This window comes from Fukomys damarensis, unplaced genomic scaffold (genome assembly GCF_012274545.1).
Source record: "Fukomys damarensis isolate Sample0158 unplaced genomic scaffold, DMR_v1.0_HiC HiC_scaffold_13, whole genome shotgun sequence".
NCBI classification, from domain to species: domain Eukaryota; kingdom Metazoa; phylum Chordata; class Mammalia; order Rodentia; family Bathyergidae; genus Fukomys; species Fukomys damarensis.
This window is the reverse complement of record NW_022900925.1, coordinates 14,989,465-15,009,978: the sequence shown is the minus strand read 5'-3', so window position 1 is coordinate 15,009,978 and position 20,514 is coordinate 14,989,465. Positions and strand designations below refer to the sequence as shown.

Genomic DNA, 20,514 nt, shown 5'->3' with positions numbered 1-20,514 from the left:
TATATAAATATATGAACACATATACACATACCCTGACAATAGAGACTGTATCATTTTTCCCAATAAGGAAAAATAGTATAGAATAATCTATACTATACTCTTTAGCTACAATGATATAAAGTAAAACATGAATAACGAAAGTGGAAACATAAATGACATGAAAAACTTAAAAGTTCTCTTGAACAACCCTTGGGACAAAAAAGAAATCACAATCAAAACTGCAGAATGTTTATAAGTGTTTTTCAAATTTTTGTCTTTATAATAAAGACCAACAATAAGAAATACCTTTTACATTATTACTTAGCATGATGCTTCTGTGTATGTACACTCTGGATTTTCAAGTTAAAAACAAAGTTAATATCAAATATGACTTTATATTTAAATACTACAGAGAAAAAAATCATAAAACAACAAGAAATATTAGTAATGATTTTACTTAATTCAAAAGGTATGGTTTCATATTTTAAATTTACTCCAGTCTTGAACATATGAAGACAATCATCTATGCACATCTGGCATACTACAGAATCTATTTTTTATTTTTAAGTTAGGTTAAACTTGAAAATCCTACTTCAAACAAAAAGGCTGTGGTAAGCAGTAAGAAAGAATGTCAAAATTCTTCTTGCATAAAAACAGACATCCTTTAATCTTAACACAAAATGATAAACTCAGTGTTCTTTAATTATTCTTCAGTATAATTATGGTCTAAATTGCAATTATCCATTCTTTTCTTCAGGTTTAACAAGTTTAACTCACTGACTCAGTTCTGAAAAGCAAATGGGTGGTCTATAATTTTTATGTTTAAATTTTTTTCTGGAATGTTTAATAAACATGAGACTTTGTGAGATGGAATAATCTCAGATTTTTGTTTGGTCCTGTAATACTAGGAATTGGACCCGGGGCCTCTGCAATGAGCAACAGCCACAGCAATTTTCTTAAATTTTGGATTTTCTGAAATTGGGACAGATCTTGCTAAATTGCTAAGATGCCCAGGTTGGGCTTGAGCTTCAGATTCTCCTTATCCTCCTAGAGTACTTCTAGTTTTCATTGTAATAAGATACACGTAATATACAATTTAACATTTTGACAGTTATGTGTACAGTTTAGTGGCATTAAGTTAATCTACTGTAATGTGCAAATGCCACCATTATCCATTTCTAGAACTTCTGCATCATGCCAAACTGAAATCCTCTCCCCATTAAAGAATTAATCCTTCATTCTTTTTTCCCAGTCCATGGTGAATTTTTTTCTTTTTTTGGTACCCAGGATCAAACTTAGACCCTTGTGCTTGTGAGGTAGGTAACGGAACCAGCTGAGCCAAATCCCTGGCCCTGGTGAATTCTTTTCTGCTCTCTGTCTCTTAGGTTCTTCATATAAGTAGAATCATCTACTACTGTCATTGTGTGTCTGGCTTATGTCACTTAGAGAAAAGTTTTTTAGATTCATCCATATTGTAATATGTCCCCGAACTTCACTCCTTTTTATGACTGAATAATATTCTGCAGTATGTACATACCACAATTTGCTCATCCATCCTTTGGTTAATGAACATTTGGGTTGTTTGCACTTTTAGCTATTGTAAATAATGCTGTTATGATTATTAGTCTGCATATATTGCCTCAAGACTCACTTTCTATTCTTTTGGGTTAAACATAGAAATAGGAACACTGAATCATATGGTAATCTTTTTTTTTTGTACCGGGGATGGAACTCGGGTCCTTGTGCTTTCAAGGCAGGCAGCAGAACCACTGAGCTAAATCCCTGGCCCCATATGGTAATCTTATAATTAATGTTTGAGCAACTGCTGTACTATTTTCCACAGTCATTTTACATTTTATATTTCTACATCATTTTATATTTCTACTAGCAATGCATAACAATTATAATTTCTCGACATCTTCAGCTACTCTTAAAAAAAATCTAAACTGTACAGCCATCCTAATCTGTGAAGTTGTATTTTTCTTTTTTAAAAAATCTTATTGAGTTTATTGGCACTTTTGAAGTATACAGTACAGTTACATTCATCACTGGGACCTTGTACCCTTACATGACAGATCTTGGTTCTCATTTTTCTCCATAACCCTGCCCTCCCTTTATGAAGTTGTATTTTTCTGTTTTGTTTTGTTTTGTTTGTAATGGGATTGAACTTGTGACTTTGCACTTGCAAGGCTGGTGGCCAAACCAACCATTGAGCTAAATCCCCAGTCTCCTCTGTGGTTTTGATTTGTATTTCCTGGAGAGTTAAAGATGTTCAACATCTTTTCAAGGGCTTATTGGTCATTTATGTATCTTATTGCTTTAGAGAAATGTTGATTCAAAATCTTTGCCTATTTTTAAATTGGATTTTCTTATGTTGAGTTGTAGGAGTTCTATATCCCTAGCTTTGTTTGCTTTTATTTTTCTTTTGTTGTTGTTTTTGATACAAGGCCTCACTATGTAGTCCAGACTGGCCTTGAACTCACTATATAGCGTTGGCTGGCCTCGAACTCTCAGTGATCCTTCTGACTCAGCCACCTGAGTGTTTAATTTAATTTTGGGGGGTACCAGGGATTGAACTCAGGACCTTGTGCTTGCGAGGCAGGAGGCAGAACCACTGAGCTAAATCCCTGGCCTGTTTAATTTTATTTTGAGACAAGGTCTTGCTAAAAATAAGCCAGGCAAGACTTGAACTTGCGATTGTCCTGCCTCAGAGTCCCAAGTGCTAAGGTTATAGGAGTGTGCCACCATGCCCAGCCCAAGGGATCTCTCCTCTAATATCCTGAGCATCCCCTCATTATTACTGCTGGAAGCACACACTACACTGGAGGATTACAAAATAGTTGTCTTCTAATTTTACTGTTACTTCTAAATTTATTCAATGGCATTCTTCTGTAAAAAGAATTTCTTTCTCTTTTCCTTATTTATATTTATTTATCTTCAGTATCACTATGGACTTAAAAAATTCAATTTATAAGCCATTACCATCATTATACTTCTTCATTTTCAAATTGTTCTAACTTTGGCCTATGAGAACTTCTTTAGGCTGGCTCCTGAGTTCTTTTTATATAAATCCTCCAGTCTCCAGCATTTCCTTGCTTTCTGGCACAACAAAGTATTCTGGCTGAATATAAAATCAAAATAAATGGTAAGGGTGAAAAAGGCTGTGATTGTGGGTAACAAGACACTCTAGATCATCAGCTGCAGGGATGGGAAGAGCCTCTCAATAAAAGGATTTCAACTATTGGTGAAAGGCAAGAAAAAAGTGTATGCCCAACACTAAAGGCCCAATTCATACTTTTCTTTAATAGGGACGCAGATAGAGATTAGAAGTTTAAATCTCCTTTGGTCACTTTAGATCATGATTGAGTCATCTTACAAGCAACTCTTTGAGATGACTTGTTTTGGGGGCTGAATTACAGAGATACATAGAGTAACAAAAATGGAAGTAATTATTAACTCCAGGAAAAGCAAAAGTTGTACAAGAAAGGAAACGAAATTAAAAGTATACCTCATGGTTCATATGAGTAATATTTACAAAAGCATTAAGAATGCATGCATCAGCCGGGCGTGGTGGTGCACACCTGTAATCCCAAGCACTTGGGAGGCTGAGACAGGAGGATTGCTGTGAGGTGGAGACCAGCCTGGGCTACATAGTGAGTTCCAGGTCAGTCTCAACTATGTAGTGAGACCCTGTCTCAAAAAACAAAACAAAACAAAAAAACTAACAAAAAAGAATGCATGCATCAAATGTTAGTTTAACTAATACAACAGTCTATTGATTATATTATAAATTATAGTTAGGATGATGGGAAAACAAAGTATATGCATGTGGATTGGGGTGAAAGAGCTAAATTTACATCTAAATTTCACAACAAACAGTTAAAATAGTTGTCTGGGAACAGGAATTAGGAATGGGGAAAGTTGTCTAGCTTTATAACCTTTGAAATAATGATTTCTTAAACTACATATGGATATTATTCTGATAAAAAATAAATTTAAAAAGGGAGTATTTCCACTTAATAAGCCACCAGATGTACATAGACTCAGGTTTTTTCTGCTATACGGTAAGTATGCTATAATCCCTACATTATATAAACTATTTCAGAGCACAGAGATAGGAAGTTCTCCAGTTCATTCTGAGGCTACCACAACCCTGACACCAAGAGTTGACAAATACAGCACCAATAACACGTAGGCTAAAATCATTATAAATACAGATACAAAAATCCTAAAAGTAATATTAGGAAATTGAATCTTGCAGCAGCATTAAAAGAATGGTAGATCAGCTGCGCATGGTGGGTACATATCTGTAATCCCAGCACTCTGGAGGACTGCAAGTTCAAACTTAGCCTGGGCAATTTAGCTGAACTCTGCTTTAAAATAATTTTTTTTTGAACCAGGAATTGAACTCAGGACCTTGTGCTTACCAGGTAGGTGTGGCACCACTGAGCTAAATCCTCAGCCCCCCCCCAAAAAATTGTACTAGGAATTGAACTCAGGACCTTGTGCTTGTGAGGCAAGCAGCACCACCACTGAGCTACATCCCCAGCCCCAAATAAAAAATTTTAAAAAGGGCCAGGGATGTAGCTTAGTGGGAAGACTCTGGGTTCAATCCCTGCTACTGAAAGAAACAAAACACATTTAGATTATAACTATAAACAGTTTAGAGCCCAAGAAGTTTGAGTATAGTAAATCTACTGGTGTAACTCCTATATTAATGGACTAAAGGAGAAAAAGAAAATGATCATTGAGTATTATTTAAAAACATATCCACAAAGTATTTCATAAAACTTAATACCTATTTATACTGAATCTGTAGAATTTAATATAGGGAAACCTCCTGAAACTCAAACAGGGTATATACCACAAATCTATGATAAATGTCCTAAATGGCTTTTTTCTTTTGGTTTTTTGAGACAGGGTCTCACTATGTAGTTGAGACTGATCTGGAACTATGTAGCTCAGGCTGGTCTAAACTTACAGTGATCCTCCTGCCTCAGCCTCCCAAGCACTGGGATTATAGGCATGCGCTACCATGCCCGGCTTGTCCTAAATGGCTTTTACTATTCAACTTTGTATTTGAGACTTAACTAATGCTGTGAGAATTTAAAAAAATAAAATAAAGTAATAAATAATGGAAATGAGGCACATTATTTGTAGATGTAGTTTTTTTTTTTTTTTTTTTGGTACTGGGGATCGAACTCAGGTCCTTGTGCTTGCAAGGCAGGCAGTGGAACCACTGAGCTAAATCCCTGGTCCTGCAGATGTAGTTATTTAATTTAAAAATTCTAAGTGGATTGGCAGAACAACAATGGCATAATGTGAAAGTACAATGTACCTGAGAAGAAAAAGGCTTTTGCACAGTAACAACAACAAAAAAACTTATAAGTAAGGGGCCGGGGATTTAGCTCAGTGATTCCACTGTCTGCTTCACAATCGTAAGGTCCTGAGTTCGATTCCCCGTACCAAAAAAACCCAAAAAAACAACAAAAACTTTACTTAAGGACACAAAGCCTTAGATAAATGGCAAGACAACCCTTTACTTGGGTAGAGATTTAATATTATAAAGTTGTCAGGTTTCCCTAAATGAATCTATAAATCTAACACATGCCCCAATCAAAAACTCAACATTTTTTATGGAACTTGACAAGCCTACTCTAAAGTTCACATGGGGGGTTGTGTACAATGAAGCCAAAATATTCTTGAAAAAGGACAATGATTGTGTATATGTGTGGGGAAACCTGGCTTAACAAATAGCAAATCTCCATTTGTATACATGAATTCCCTGCTTTTGAGATCCCTTTCCTCATCTGCTGGTGAATCTTGGTGGGAAACCTTCGTTGGGTTGAAGTAGGGTTGACTTCAACCTCACAGCATGGTTGGGCATGTGATATACAGGAATCCACACCTTTGGCTGAAGGGATGTGCATGTGATTGCACATCATCAAAATCAGGTTCATCTCAGTTCAATTCAGAACTTTTCATAGAAATTCTCTGGAAAGATGCCCTCATTCCCTTGGGTTAAGCTATCAAGGTGTGTCCAGGGCTGTGAATGGTTAGTGTCCACCAGATGCAGAGTCTGCAGAGAGAAGATATATGGTATGTGATGACATTCTCTGAGCTTCTGAATACCTGAAAATAGACTTGCTTTTGGACATTCTACTTTCATAGCTATAAATTTCCTCATTCGAACTGGGTTTCTGTTACTTGAAACTGAAAGAGTTCTAAAATGATATTATAAAAGTCATGGTAATTAAAGTCCTTTCATTTGGGCAAAGATATACAGTCTAGAAACAGCAGAGTATGATGGCACATGCCTATAATCTCAGCACTTAGAAGGCTGAAACAGGAGGGATGGCTGTGAGTTCAAGGACAGCATGGGCTACACAGTGAATTCAAGGCTAATCTGAACTACCTAGTAAGATTGTCTCAAAAACAACCAAGCAAGCAAACAACAAACCAAATAAAAAGACTACTCCTCCAAAAAACTCCACAAAAAACAAAAGTCTAGAAACAAATTTATGGGAAGTGGGAATTTTATTTTCAATAAATATGGCATTTTAAAGCTCTGGGAGCTGGGCATGGTGGCATGCACCTGTAATCCCAGCACTCAGGAGGCTGAGGCAGGAGGATCACTGTGAGTTTGAGACCAGCCTGGGCTACATAGTGAGTTCCAGATCAGTCTCAACTACATAGTGAGACCCTGTCTCAAAAATAAAAAAATAAATAAAGCTCTGGGAAAAGGATGGGCCAGGATTAAGTACTGTGGAAAAGTTGTCTATCTGAAAAAAAAGTTAGAATATTTCCTCACCTCAAACAACATCAATTGTAGATACATTTGTGTATCATAACATCACATTGTACACCTTAAATATATGTGATTTTTGTTAGTTATATCTTAATAAAGCTGAAGAAATGCAGATGGATTAGAGTTAAAAATAAAGCATAAAACTACAAAAAAAAAAGTTAAAAGAAAATGCAATAGTTTTGTTTTTTCCCTTTTCTTTTTTATATGGGAGATTGAACCAAGGCCATATGAACTGAGCTACATCACTAGGCCTTGTTTTATTTTGAGAAAGGGTCAGGCTAAATTTCTGAATTGTAGAGGAGAAGGATACACTGGGACACGGATTGGAATAGGAACTGCAGTTGTGGTTCTGCTCAGTGTCACCCACAGAGCCACAACTCAGAAGTTCAAGGCTGCAAACTTCTTGAGAACCATCTGATAACATTCTGGGAACAGTCTGTTTTGAGAAAGTATATGAATAATTAGAACCAGGTGTTCATAAAAATATTTTCTAATGCTTTGCTAGAGATAATATGTAAGGAACTAACTATTTATTCTTATGTAAGTATTTGCGTGTATCTAATAAAAACCGAGGTTGGTGAGAGTTGGCTGCTGTTTGCCTGTGAGAGCTTCAGCCCTCTACTCTTTAGCAAAATTACATTCCTACTGTCTGGCTATCCTTCGTGTTCCCAAGGACAAGTGGCGCCCAACAGGGACCTGAAGGGTAAGAATCAAAAAGACAGGGGAACCTAAAGGGAAAAAAGTAAGTTTAGGAGAAAATGAAACTTTCGGGAATTTCAGAGTAGAGTCATGGGAAACTCCCCATCCACTGAGACTCGATATATCAAATTACTTTGCAATCTTCTGAAAAGTGCAGGGGTGAAGGTGAAGAGTTCCCAGTTCAGGGAGCTATTCTCCGTGGTAAAAAAACATTGTTATTGATTTCACCCCAGTGGTAAAACTCAGTTAAATTTAAAAGTGTGGAAATAAGTTATGCGGGCTTTACGCGTGCTCATCAAGCTGGGGATACAATTCCGGTGTCCCTCTGGTCACTCTGTAATTTGACATCCATAGCTCTCTAGCCTTTGTAGTCTGAATTGGAATCCTATGGTACACATTATGAGCACCCAAATCAGACACCGCACAGATGATGTGTTATCCCGACCTCTTCCCTCTTTGCCAAAACGGGCTCCTACTTCCTAGGGAGATAAAGATGAAAAGACAGGAGACTGAATTTGGTAAAAAATCTGAGGAGCTATCCTCACCTGAAAGTGAAAGTGAGGCTGTAAACACTGAAGGATTGGATTCCGAGCCTTACATGAAGGATTATAAAATCCTGATGGCTCAGGTTCAGCAGATAGCTGAGAAGGTAGACAAATTAACTATACAAATTGGAGGAGGAAATGTGAAGAAACAAAAAAACAGAAACCCTGACTATTTGTAATCCTTATATGAAAGAAAGCTTTGAGACTTCGGCCCCTCCCGTTCCTCTCTTCTATCTGTCAGTGGCACACGTTGGCCCTCTACATTTCAAAGGCCCCTAGTACAGCTTAAAAGATCTTTTGGGAAAAAGTTGCTTTTGGATTTTGATAAAGTTTGCTCATGTGATAATTTCTATGACCATTTTAGATTTCTTTGTATTTCCTATACTTTGACAAAATACGCCAGCTAATGCTCAAATCCCCAAGGTTATGTTCAAATTGATCATCATAATATGGAATAAAAGGTTTTAAAGGCTTTTAAGGAAGCTGTTAATTCTTATGGTATGCATTCAACTTATGTGACTGGACTTCTTAATAACTATGCAATTAAAAATCTGTTGATACCCATGGAATGGGAGACTTTAGCAAAAACAATTCTAGTATCTGCAATTTCAAACCTGGTGGAGGGAAGAAGCTGAACAAATGGCTTGTGTAAATGTGCAGTGTAATCCACCAGGCCCTACAGTAGATCAACCAACAGGGCAAGGTGAGGCAGCTGCACTACTAGCTCAAGCAGGTCTTGATGATGTTGCTATAGTTCAAATTCGTTTATGCTGTACGTGAGTATGGAATAGAGTTGAATCCCCTGGCCGGAGTGCCCAGTCATTCACTAAAATCATGCAAAACCCTGGGGAACCTTATACTGATTTCTTATCCTGACTTCGAACTGCTATTACTACAGCTACTGCACAACCAGATGTTCAAGAGCTTTTATTACAAGCCCTATCTTATGAAAATGCTAATGCAAAATGCCAAAAGGCTCTACACCCCTTAAGGGCGTAGAAAACACCACTGGAGTATATTAAGGCTTGTCATGATGTTAGCTCCCCTACTTAATCATGCTACTCTTTTAGCTACTGCCTTTAAAATGGTTGAAAGAGACCCCTGTGTGGGTAAAACAGTGGCCCCTTATAAGAGAAAAACTAGAAGCACTAGAAAATTTGGTACAAGAACAATTAGATGCAGGGCACATTGAACCTTCTACTAGTCCATGGGATTCTCCTGTGTTTGTGATTAAAAAAAAAAAGTGGTAAATGGAGAATGTTTACAGATCTTTAAAAAATCAATGAGATAATACAGCCTATGGGACCTTTACAGTTGGGAGTACCTACACCCACATTAATTCCCAAGGAATGGCCTATTATTATTGTAGATCTTAAGGACTGCTTTTTCACTCTCCCTTTACAACAACAAGGTTGGGAGAAATTTGCATTTACTGTTCCCACTTAAAATAATAGTCAGCCTGTTCATAGGTATCAATGGAAAGTATTGCCACGGGAATGTTAAATAGTCCCACATTACGTCAACATTTTGTAGATTAGCCTTTATCTTCCATTCGTAAACGATATCCTCAAAGCTTTATATTTCATTATATGGATGATACTCTCTTTTCTCATTCTAATCCTGAGACTTTACAACAGATATTCAGAAGAAATAAGAGAATTAAAATTATATGGACTTCAGGTAGCACCAAAAAATACAAACAGAACCACTTATGAAATATTTAGGTCAAATTATTGAATGAACTACAATCATACCCCAAAAAGTTGAACTCAGAAAAAATACCCTCAAGGCACTTAATGATTATCAAAGATCATTAGGAGATATTAATTGGCTTCATCCCGCTTTGGGAATACCAACCTATGCTTTGACTAATCTTTTCCAAATCTTAGATGGACCCTCAGATTTACATAGTCCTAGAGCTCTTATCAAAGCAGCTCAAAAAGAATTGGTCTGGATTGAGAAACATATGAAACATGCCTCTCTCCAGGGAATTGAAACTTTACAAAATCTTAAATTGTTACTTTTCCACACTCCTCATTCTCCCAATGGGCTAATGCATCAGAATATTAAAATGATTGAATGGATTTTTCTTCCATATAAGAGTGTAAAAATACTGGCAACATATTTTTTAAAAATTTGTAAATTGAGTAATCGGGGTCATTTACACCTCCATAAATTAACAGTGTATGATCCACAAGAAATAATTGTTCCTTTTACTGCAAAACCAATAAAGTAATTATTTCAACTTAATCATGACCGGCAAAGAGCCATGGTTCATTTCCTTGGTAAAATTTGTAACTCAAATCCCAAGGATAAATGTACTCAATTTTTGAAATGAACTCAGTGGATTTTGAGTAAAATCATAGTGAAACATCCTGTCCAAGGCCCTTTTTATACAGATATCAATAAAAAAGAATTGGCCGGTTATGCCAGTGATATTGATATACAGGTTGTACAAACTCCCTATCATTCTGTCCAACAAGCTGAACTATTTGCTATTATTTTATTATTAACCCATCATAATGAGGCTCTTAATATAGTCACGGATTCTCAGTATGCTGAATTTACTGTCCAAAATATTGAAACACCTACTATTTTTGAGAATGGCTCTACTCTGTATCATTTATTTATACAATTACAATGATAGTTACATATTAGAGAAAATCCTCTCTTTATTACCCATATTAGAACTCATACCAAATTACCTGGCCCCATGGCCAAAGGTAATGATACTGTTGATCAGTTACGTATAGGTTCAGTTCTTAAAACTCAACGTCATGCTTTTCATCATTCTCACGCTCATAGCCTATACTCTCAATTTTCATTAACATGGCAACAGGCTAAAGACATTATTTGGCAATGTTCCACTCGTACACAAATAGTCACACACTCATGTGCACCTGGAGTTAATCCCAGAGGCATGACTTCTAATCAGATTTGGCAAGTGGATGTCACTCATATTCCAGAATTTGGCAAAAATATGTACATCACACAATCAATACCTTTTCAGGCTTCACTTGGGCCACAGCCCTCAGCTCTGAAAGGGCTGATGCAGCTATTACTCATTTGATGGAAGCCATGAGTATAATGGGAAAGCCAATGAATTTAAAAACATAATGGCTCTGCTTATATTTCTACTAAATTAAAAAAGTTTTACAAACTTATGACATTGAACATACAACCAGTATACCCTATAACCCTCAAGGTCAAGTAATAATTGAACATGCTAATTGTACTTTGGAAGAGATGTTACAAAAGCAAAAGGGGGAATGGTGTGGGGAGCAGCACGACAAAAACTATCTCAAGCTTTATTTATTCTTAATGTTTTGAATGAGGCACCTGACGGGCACACAGCAGCTGGACACCATTGACAAATCCAAGAATCTAAGGAGTTAGATCAACCTCCACTAGAGAAAACCTGACCACCAGCCTGGGTTCTGAGGTGGGGGCCGAGGTTATGCTTTTATTTCCACAGGTGACGAGAAGTTTTGGGTCCTGACTCAAGACATAAAACTGAAGAATAAGCCAGAAACAAAAGTTTGATACTCTGGGAATCACAGAAGACATGGAACGCATGCATATTGGCTGTTCAGAGGTTCATGTGACTCTTGTGCGAACTTGACACACTCCATTGCCTACCTGGGGCCAAATTACAAAGTTAACTGATGAAGGCCAATGAGTGGTTCAACAATCAGGACAACCAGTTACATCGACCACTTTGTTTTTAGCTATGCTATCTTTAATTACTACACAGGTTAGTGGAACAAATTATACATAATGGGCTTATATTCCAAATCCACCCTTAAATAGGATTGCTACTTGGGGAGATTATACTATCCCCACGTATGTAAATGATTGCACCTGGATGCCAGACCCCTATGATGATCGCGGCCCTTTTAGGCCAGAGTAGGAAGGAAAGATAATTAAAAATTATACTGTTGGAACAGAAGGTTTACCTATTTGTATTGGACATGAAGAGCATTTTCTTAAAAGAGCCCCCCAGGCATGGCTTTCAGTGGTTCAGAATAACACCAAGAATGATGCCCCTAAAAGATTGCTTCTTTTAAGTATTAAAGGGTTTAGAAAAATTAATTCAACCAAACGAACTAGTCCTCCTGATCTTCCACCTTGCCGTACACCCATTGTTAATCATCTCAGTGACTGGGTCCACTGGACTCTGCAGAGGTGAAACTGCTCAAGTCTTACTTAATACTGCCTATGGAAGTGTCACTGATTGGAGTCCTATGAGCTCTGCTCAAGCAAAGGGATATGGCTCTGATCTAAGATGATACCAAGAGAATCAAGTGATCACCACTAATAGTGGAGGAAATAAGTCAATCATGTGGCATGGAGGTGAGTTTGCTGCACCCAGCCCACATTTGCCCTTTCAACCTATACAGCTTCATCTTTGGGTGGTGGGGGCTGCCCTTAAACCCCTAAGAGCATGGAAAGGAAGTATATGGAAGAATCAAACTAATAATCATACTCAATTATCTTTCACGGTAAATGAAACCAGATATATTCAGACCTGTGTTCGCCTTCCTTTTATATTCATGAGTGGGACTGCTACCTGAAATGAAACAACGGGGTTGGTAATTTGTGTCAATTGTGCATTTTTTTTTTACTTGTATAAATCATACTATAATGTTTAACATGAGCTGTCATAGTCTTTATATTCTGAAGGCAAAAACAGGCGTATGGCTACCTTTACATTAAGACTAGACAATGGCAAGGTTCTCCTTCTAGCCTGATGCTACAAAAAATTCATTTTTTTTGTTTTGTTTTGTTGAGACAGGGTCTCACTATGTACTTGAGACTGACCTGGAACGCACTCTGTAGCTCAGGCTGGTCTCAAACTCACAGCAATCCTCCTGCCTCAGCCTCCCAAGTGCTGGGATTACAGGCGTGTGCCACCACGCCGGGCTACTACAACAAATTCTTAAAAGACTCCTAAAAAGATCAAGGATGATCAAACTGATTGTTGCAGTTGTTCTCGGACTGACAGCTATAATAGCCACAGCAGCAACTGCTGGAGTTGCTCTCCATTGAGCTATACAAGGTACTGAGTTTGTCCAGAACTGACATAAAGATTCAGAAAAATTGTGGACATCACAACGTCAGATTGATAATGAATTTTCTAGCGAACTTATTGACCTGCAACAAGCTGTTGCAATGATGGGTGATCAAACTGTTAGTTTACAGCACCAGATTCAACTATGCTGTGATTGGAATATATCCACCTTTTGTGTGACACCTATCCCTTATAATGAAACTGTATTTCCTTGGGAAAAGGTTAAAAAACATCTGCTTAATCACAGGAATATATCTCATGAGATTTTGGAATTACAAAATCAAATTAGGGAGACTTATCAAAAACAACTGGAGATAACTGGTGGATCTTGCACAAAGTGTAACTGATGGTATTCAGGATTTAAATCCTCTCTCTCATTTAAAGGCTATGATAGGACCCTCTGTAAGATTGTTGTTAATATCCATATATATTTGTATTGCTTTCTGTACAGTCTGGGAGACTCCGGTGTCAGTAAGGAGTAAAGAGTAGCCTCTCGACAAGCCACAGTATTTTCTTTGATGCTGCATAAAATGAAGCAAAAACAAAAGGGGGAAGTGTAGAGGAGAAGGTTACATTGGGTTATGGATTGGAATAGGAATTGCAGTTGTGGTTCTGCACATGGAAATTTTTTTTGTCCTTAAATTTGGGAAAGCTAAAGACTCCTACTTTGTAATGTTGATGAAGATATAGGAAAGTGAGTTTTATACTGTTCACGGTAAGCCTTGTTTAGGCTCTATCTTAATTTCTTAATGGTTTGCTCAAAAACCCATATGGCAATTGTTTATTTAAGCATTGTTTGCAATAGTAAAACAAAACAAAATACTTGCCCATCAGTAGGGAAAGGATAATTAAATTGTGATGTCATTATACAGTACCAGTAATATTACAAGGTTAAGAAGATTAAAGTGATATTGAAAAACCTTATGGAATAATGTATACAATATTACAGACAATAAAGAAAAAAGATATGCATTTTATATACGAATGTATGAGAATACTGTACATAAAAAGAACTAGAAAGCTTTAGTAACTAAATACCCCTATGAAAGTGTGAGAAGGGTAAGAGAAAAACCCATGTTTTACTTTATATTTAGCATTATAAGTAGCCCTACAAATACCTAGGGTTACAATTAGTAACCCTAATTGTACCAAGTACCTGAACTGGCAAGGCTCAAAACTGAACTCATTATTTCATTCAACTAATATCTAAGTGCCTACACAGAGCCAGCCATTGTCCTAGTTCCTAGCAAAAGATAAAAATGTTAGCCTTGAACTTGAAAAAGTTTGTGAATCTGCATATATATATATATATATATATACTAATTTATATGTCATTTTAAGAACTAATACAAGCTCAGAACTTCATTTCTGCTACCAAACTATCATTTAATCAATATTTACTAAGCATTTAATTTTGATACTATACTGTTCCTAATTTTTTATACTGTTATTTACAGAAACACAAACAGGGCTGGGAATGTAGCTCAGGTGTGCAGTGTCTGCATGGCAAGTAAGTCTCGGGGTTCGATTATAGGTACCCGCCAAAAAAGAGAACAGAAATAACTGCACAGTCCCTACTCACAAAGACTGAAGGGAATCAAGGATGAATATGAGAAAATGGTTAGGAAGCTACCATAATGGCCTCGCTACTGACAGTGACTTGAATTAAAGAACTAAAAAGAGAGTGTGCTAGTTTCCTCTTGCCGATGTAAGAAACTGCCATAAATTTAGGAAGAACAATTCATTGTCTCATGGTTCTAAAGGGCAGAAGTCTGACCCGGGTCTCAGTGGCAAATATCCCGTGTGGCAGGGATGCACTGTCATCTATCTGGAGGCTCTAGAGGAGAACCTTTCTCTTATCTTGACTTTTCCAGTTTCTACAGGCCGCACGCATTCCTTGGCTTGTGCCTCCTTTTCTCCTTTTCTTGGTTATTTTTAAGATTTTTTTTTTCTAGCTTTTCACAGTTGAATCTGATTTCCCTAGGGGTGACTTTATTTACAGAGGTTAGGGTTTGCTGAGCTTCTGGAATTTATAAATTTGTATCTTTCAAACATTTTAGAAAGTGTATAGTCATATTTTTGAAATGTTTGTGCCCTCAAATGTTCCTTTTTGAGACTATAATCATGTTAGAACTATTTGTGTTCCACATATCTCTCATGTATTGTGTAAGATTTTGCAATTGTGTCTTCTCCCTGGGTTTAATTTTATTTTGTCTTGGTTTGTAAGCCAAATTACTAATTCTATTTCCATTGTGTTCAATTTGCTATTAGTCTTAAGACTTGAGTTCTTAATTTGTTAGAAGTATTTTTCAGTTCTAGAAAGTACATCTGATCTTTTGTTTTGTTTTTGAGATGGAATCTTGCTATGTTGCCCAGGTTGACCTCAAACTCTTGGGCTCAATCTTTCTGCCTTAACCCCTTTAGTAGTTAGGAGTATGAGCAGATAACACTACACCTGGTTCTCAATTATTTTTTATAGATTTCAATTCATTGAAGTCCATCTTTTCATCTACTTTTTTCAGTACTAGGGATTGAATTCAGGGCCTTTGCACATATTAATCCTTGTCTACTAACCTCTATATGTGGACATCAATTGGTCTACTTCCAAAGTTTATTTTTCTCTGGATTACTGGTGATTTTATTTATTTTTTATTTTTTTGAGATAGGATCTTACAATGTAGTTCAGGCTGGCCTTAAACTCACTATGTAGTTCAGGTGATCCTCCTGTCCCAGCCTCCCGAGTCCTGGGATTATAGATGTGTGCCACCATGTCCAGTGATTACTGGTCATTTATTTGTACCTTTGCACATCTGATAATTCTTAACTGTATTTTGACACTGCATATAGAACACACAATGAAGCTAGCTATTATCTTCCATCATGAAAATGTTATATTAAGCAGACATGATAAATGGCTGGCCTATCTTCATTCAGATAAGAACTGAGTTGGATCAGGGTATGGTTACAAGGTTTTGTTTCAGGTTTTTTTGCAGTGCTAGGGATTGAACTGAGGGCATTACACATGCTAGGCACCTCAATCCTTAGGCTATAGTTATATTAATACTTGGTACAACTCTGATTTTTCTCTCAACGAAAAGTTTAGGAGAGCCACACCCAAAGGAACAGTGAAAAACCAGACAGAATTTCGTTCTTCCTTGTGGCTAGAAAATACTGTACTGTAAATGTCTTGGTAACTTTTCTCACTGCTGAAACAAAATACCCAAAATGCAAACTTAAAGGAGGAAAGGTTTAGTTAGTTCACAGTTTGCAGAAGTTTCAGTTCATAGTGGGCTGGCTCCAAGGCAGGGGGGCATGGCAGAGGAGCATCACAGGGGAGAAACAGTTCATGGAAGGCAGAAGGCAGAAGCAGCAGCAGTGACCACAGAAGCCCTCTTTCTATTCCTTAGATTTTTTTCTAGGCTACTCACCCTTAGGGCAGGTAGCATTCACACCCAGGCTGGGCTTTATCATTATCTACTCCCAGAACTATATCAACCCAATCAGTGGACTGATTTAGTAATCACACACCTTTGATCCCAATGTCATATGCTCTAGAACCCAGTCACCTCTCAAAAGCTCCACCTATTACCACATGAGGCTTTGTGGAGACATCAAGACACAAGCCAAACAGTGTATATATCACATTTTCTTTACCCATATATCTGTTGATGGGCATCTAGGTGGGTTACATATACTGGCTATTGTGAATTGTGCTGCAGTAGACATGAGTATGCAGGTGTCCTTACAGTATGCTGACTTTAAATATACTAAGAAGTGTTATAGCTAGATCAAATGGTAGTTCTATTTTTAAGGATTTTTTTCTATTGTTAGTTTTTTGAGAAACCTTCATATTGATCTCCACAGCGGCTGTACTAATTTACATTCCCACCAGTCGCATAGAGAGCACCCTCCCAATCCTTGCCAGCCATTTTAAAAATTCCTGTTGAGAGTCATTTTGACTGGAACAAGAAGAAATCTCAATGTAGTTTGTTTTTTGGTTTGAGACAGGGTTTCACTGTGTAGTCCAGACTGGTCTTGAATTCACTATGTAGCCCAGGATGCCCACAAACTCATAGCAATCCTCCTGCCTCAGCCTCCCAAGTGCTGGGATTACAAGCATGTGTTACCATACTTGGCCCTTCAATGTAGTTTTTGTTTTTTGGTTTTTTTTGGTACTGGGGATTGAACTCGGGTCCTTGAGCTTGCAAGGCAGGCCACCGAACCACTGAGCTAAATCCCTGGCCTTCAATGTAGTTTTGATTTGCATTTCCCCAGGCCATTTATCTATTTATCTATCTATGTATCTATTTATTTTTTAGAGACAGGGTCTCACTATGTAGTTGAGACTGACCTGGAACTCACTGTGAAGCCCAGGCTGGTCTCAAACTCACAGCGATCCTCCTGCCTCAGCCTCCTGAGTGCTGGGTTTACCTTTTTTGTTATTTATTTTTTATTTTGAGATAGGGTCTAAATTGTGCAGGCTAAGCCGGAAAGCTGTAATTTTCCTGACTCAACTACCCTGAATGCTGAGATTACAGATATGTGCCACCATACCCAGAACAGATGCTCTTGTTTTTTTGGTACCAGGGATCAGACTCAGGACCTTGTGTTTGCGAAGCAGTGGAACCACTGAGCTAAATCCCCAGCTGCTTCTTGTTTTACTTCTATAACTGTCAGCGCACTAAACTTCAAGTGATTCTTGTTGATTTTTACATTTTTCTGTTTTACATACCAATTTATCTTTTGGTGAACATTTTTTTTTTTTTTTTTTTTTGGTACCAGGGATCAAACTCTGGTCCTTGCCCTTGCAAGGCAGGCGGCAGAACCACTGAGCTAAATCCCCAGCCCTTACCAATTTCTCTTTTGGAAGATGCCCATTATCCAAAGTTTCATCAGAAGTTCCCCACCATTTGGGGCAGATTCTGTAAAGGAAATCCACCGATCCTCTAGAGCTGTAGACATTATTTTTCAAACTGCAGGTCACGACTCAATGGGTCATGAAATTAATTTTACTGGTTTCTGATTAGTATTTTTAAAATGAGATAAATTGAAGAGAAAATATTAATGTGCATAGGATGTAATAAATATTTACACTTTCTTACTTGGTGAATTTGTTCTGTTTCATAGTTGTCAATACCATGTACAACTCCCAAATTTGTTTCTCTATCCAAGGCTTTTCTTCTAAACTCCAGACTTATTTAGACATCTCTATTTGGGTGTCTAACAAATGTATGAAACTTAAAATCCCTAATCTTCCTTCTTAAAACAGCCCCATCTGTAACTTTGCCAGGTGATGGCAATATCTTCCTTCCACTTTCAGTTATCATGGCTTAAAACCCTATATAGCAGTTGCTTTTTACTTCTCACATTTGCTAACACCCCATATCCCACCTGTCAGGAAATCCTATTAAATCTGCAGAATTCACAAACCAATTGCTTCTTTCTATCGTCAGTAATACCACCTGGCCCAAGTTACTATTGCCTCATCTCTCACCTGAGTTAACACAATAACCCTAAAGTCCTCTTCACTTCCACTGCCATCTCTCCTCAACACAAGTTGGAGCAATCCTTTAAAACAGAGGTAGGACCAGGGAATTAGCTTAATGGTGCTGCCGCCTGTCTCGCAAGAGCAAGGACCTGAGTTCTATCCCAGGTACCAAACTAAAGATAAACAAATAAATGAAACAGGTCAGCAAACCTCTATAAAGGGACGAGTAAGTATTTAGACTTTGTAAACCAAGAAGCAAAATCAAGGACATTACAGAGCTATTTATATGACAAAAACAAGTTTCCAAAAAGTTTTTTTGACAGAATTCAAAATGTAACAATAATGGAGTACAATTTTTTGTAATACAAGTATATTAATGAGGAAAAAAAATGAAATCCTTTTTAAAGAGATGGATATTATTTGCTTAATTAGGGTCCAAAGTCAGTGCTCTTTATTGTCAAGTCAACTGTAAATGTTTATCTGTAAAAATCATTCCAAGTTGTGGGCCATACAAAAAAAAACAAGTAGTGGGATGGGTTTACCCAGCAGGCTGTAGTTTGCTAACCAGTTTTACAATATTATCAGATGGTAACACTCTTCTCTCAAAACCTTATCATTTAGTTTTCTATTATTGGTCAACAAATTTCTACAAATTTAAGTTTAAAACAACACCCACTTACAATCCTTACAGTTCCACGAGTTGTAAGTACAGGTGGGCTTGATTTAGGGTCTCAAGAGGCCAAAGTCAAAGTGACTGCTTATATGGAAGATATGGGAAAGACTGCTCTCAAGCTTTCAAGTTATTGGCAGAAGCCAGCTCCTAGTGATTGCAGGTCTGAGGTCCCCATTTCCTTGCTGGCGTGATCTGTGCCAACTGCTTTCCTCCAGTCCCATACACACTCCATTGCGTCTCTGACATTACTTCTCCCTCTGGCTTACTCTGTTCACTCACACTAGCTTTCTTGCTGTTGCTTGAACTTGCCAGACACATTCCCACTTAGGATCACTGGTACATCCCCAGACCATTTTTATTTTGAGACAGGACCTTGATAAGTTGCTAAATTGCCCAGGCTGGACTCAAACTTGTGATCCTGCCTCAGCTTCTCAGACTGCTAGGATTGATTACAGGTCTGTCCCACCATGCCTAGCTGAAATGCTTCTATGCACTTCTATGAACAATTAAAAAAAAATCTTCATTATATCCTTCAGGAAATGGCAGGCTTAAAATCTAGTGACTATAGCAAGGCACTGAATTACTGAAATACAATGTTGACACTGAAAAAGCAAAAATAGTCATCCCTACCTGTTCTATATTTGAAGTTATTAAAAGTTAAAAAAAGTAAAAACAGCAAGAACTGCTAAAATGCCCCAGAATATAATAAATATCTGTAGTTAACTTCTCCATTATACTACATCAGAGCAAATAACAACAGAATATTTTTTAGATCAAAATTTCTCTGGTAAAACCTTCCACTCACTTACTGAAGAAATGAAGAAGAATGAAGAAAGATTTCACTCAAAGTCTCTGCAATAGAAATTGTGGCCTGAGCCGACTTTGGGAGTAAAGACCACTTCTGAAGTAGGTAGGATTTCCATTCATCCACAGGAAGATCCATGCTACTTTCAATCTAGGAAGTAAATAAAAAAACAGGAATTCAGATTTCTACAGAAGTACACTTCCACAGGATCAAGATTTCATCCAAGGAAGCAAGTGTAAAGCAATAAAATCAATGCTTGTGGTCTTTTTCTATAGTTGTTGATGGCTGAAAGATCTATTTTGTCACCTCAATTTACTCAACGTCCTTTTATTCAAGGCCCTAAGTTCTAGTCCCGGTACCAAAAAAAAATCCTTTCATTCAGAAATACTTATTAAAATCCTACATGGTTCTAGGAATTAAAGTTGTGTTGATTACACAAATATGAA

The 20,514-nt window shown here is 37.3% G+C and overlaps 1 protein-coding gene across 3 annotated transcripts in view; it reads right to left on the bottom strand.

The window, feature by feature from the left end:
* The window catches only part of Smyd4 (SET and MYND domain containing 4), a 54,369-nt gene that overhangs the window by 32,909 nt on the left and 946 nt on the right, over positions 1 to 20,514 (bottom strand). For all 3 annotated transcript variants that reach the window (XM_033762855.1, XM_010642146.2, XM_019210405.2), the window contains exon 2: positions 20,073 to 20,218. In XM_033762855.1, the coding sequence (XP_033618746.1) occupies positions 20,073 to 20,206 (134 nt within the window). In that variant the 5' untranslated portion in view covers positions 20,207 to 20,218. The remainder of the gene's footprint in view (positions 1 to 20,072; positions 20,219 to 20,514) is intronic.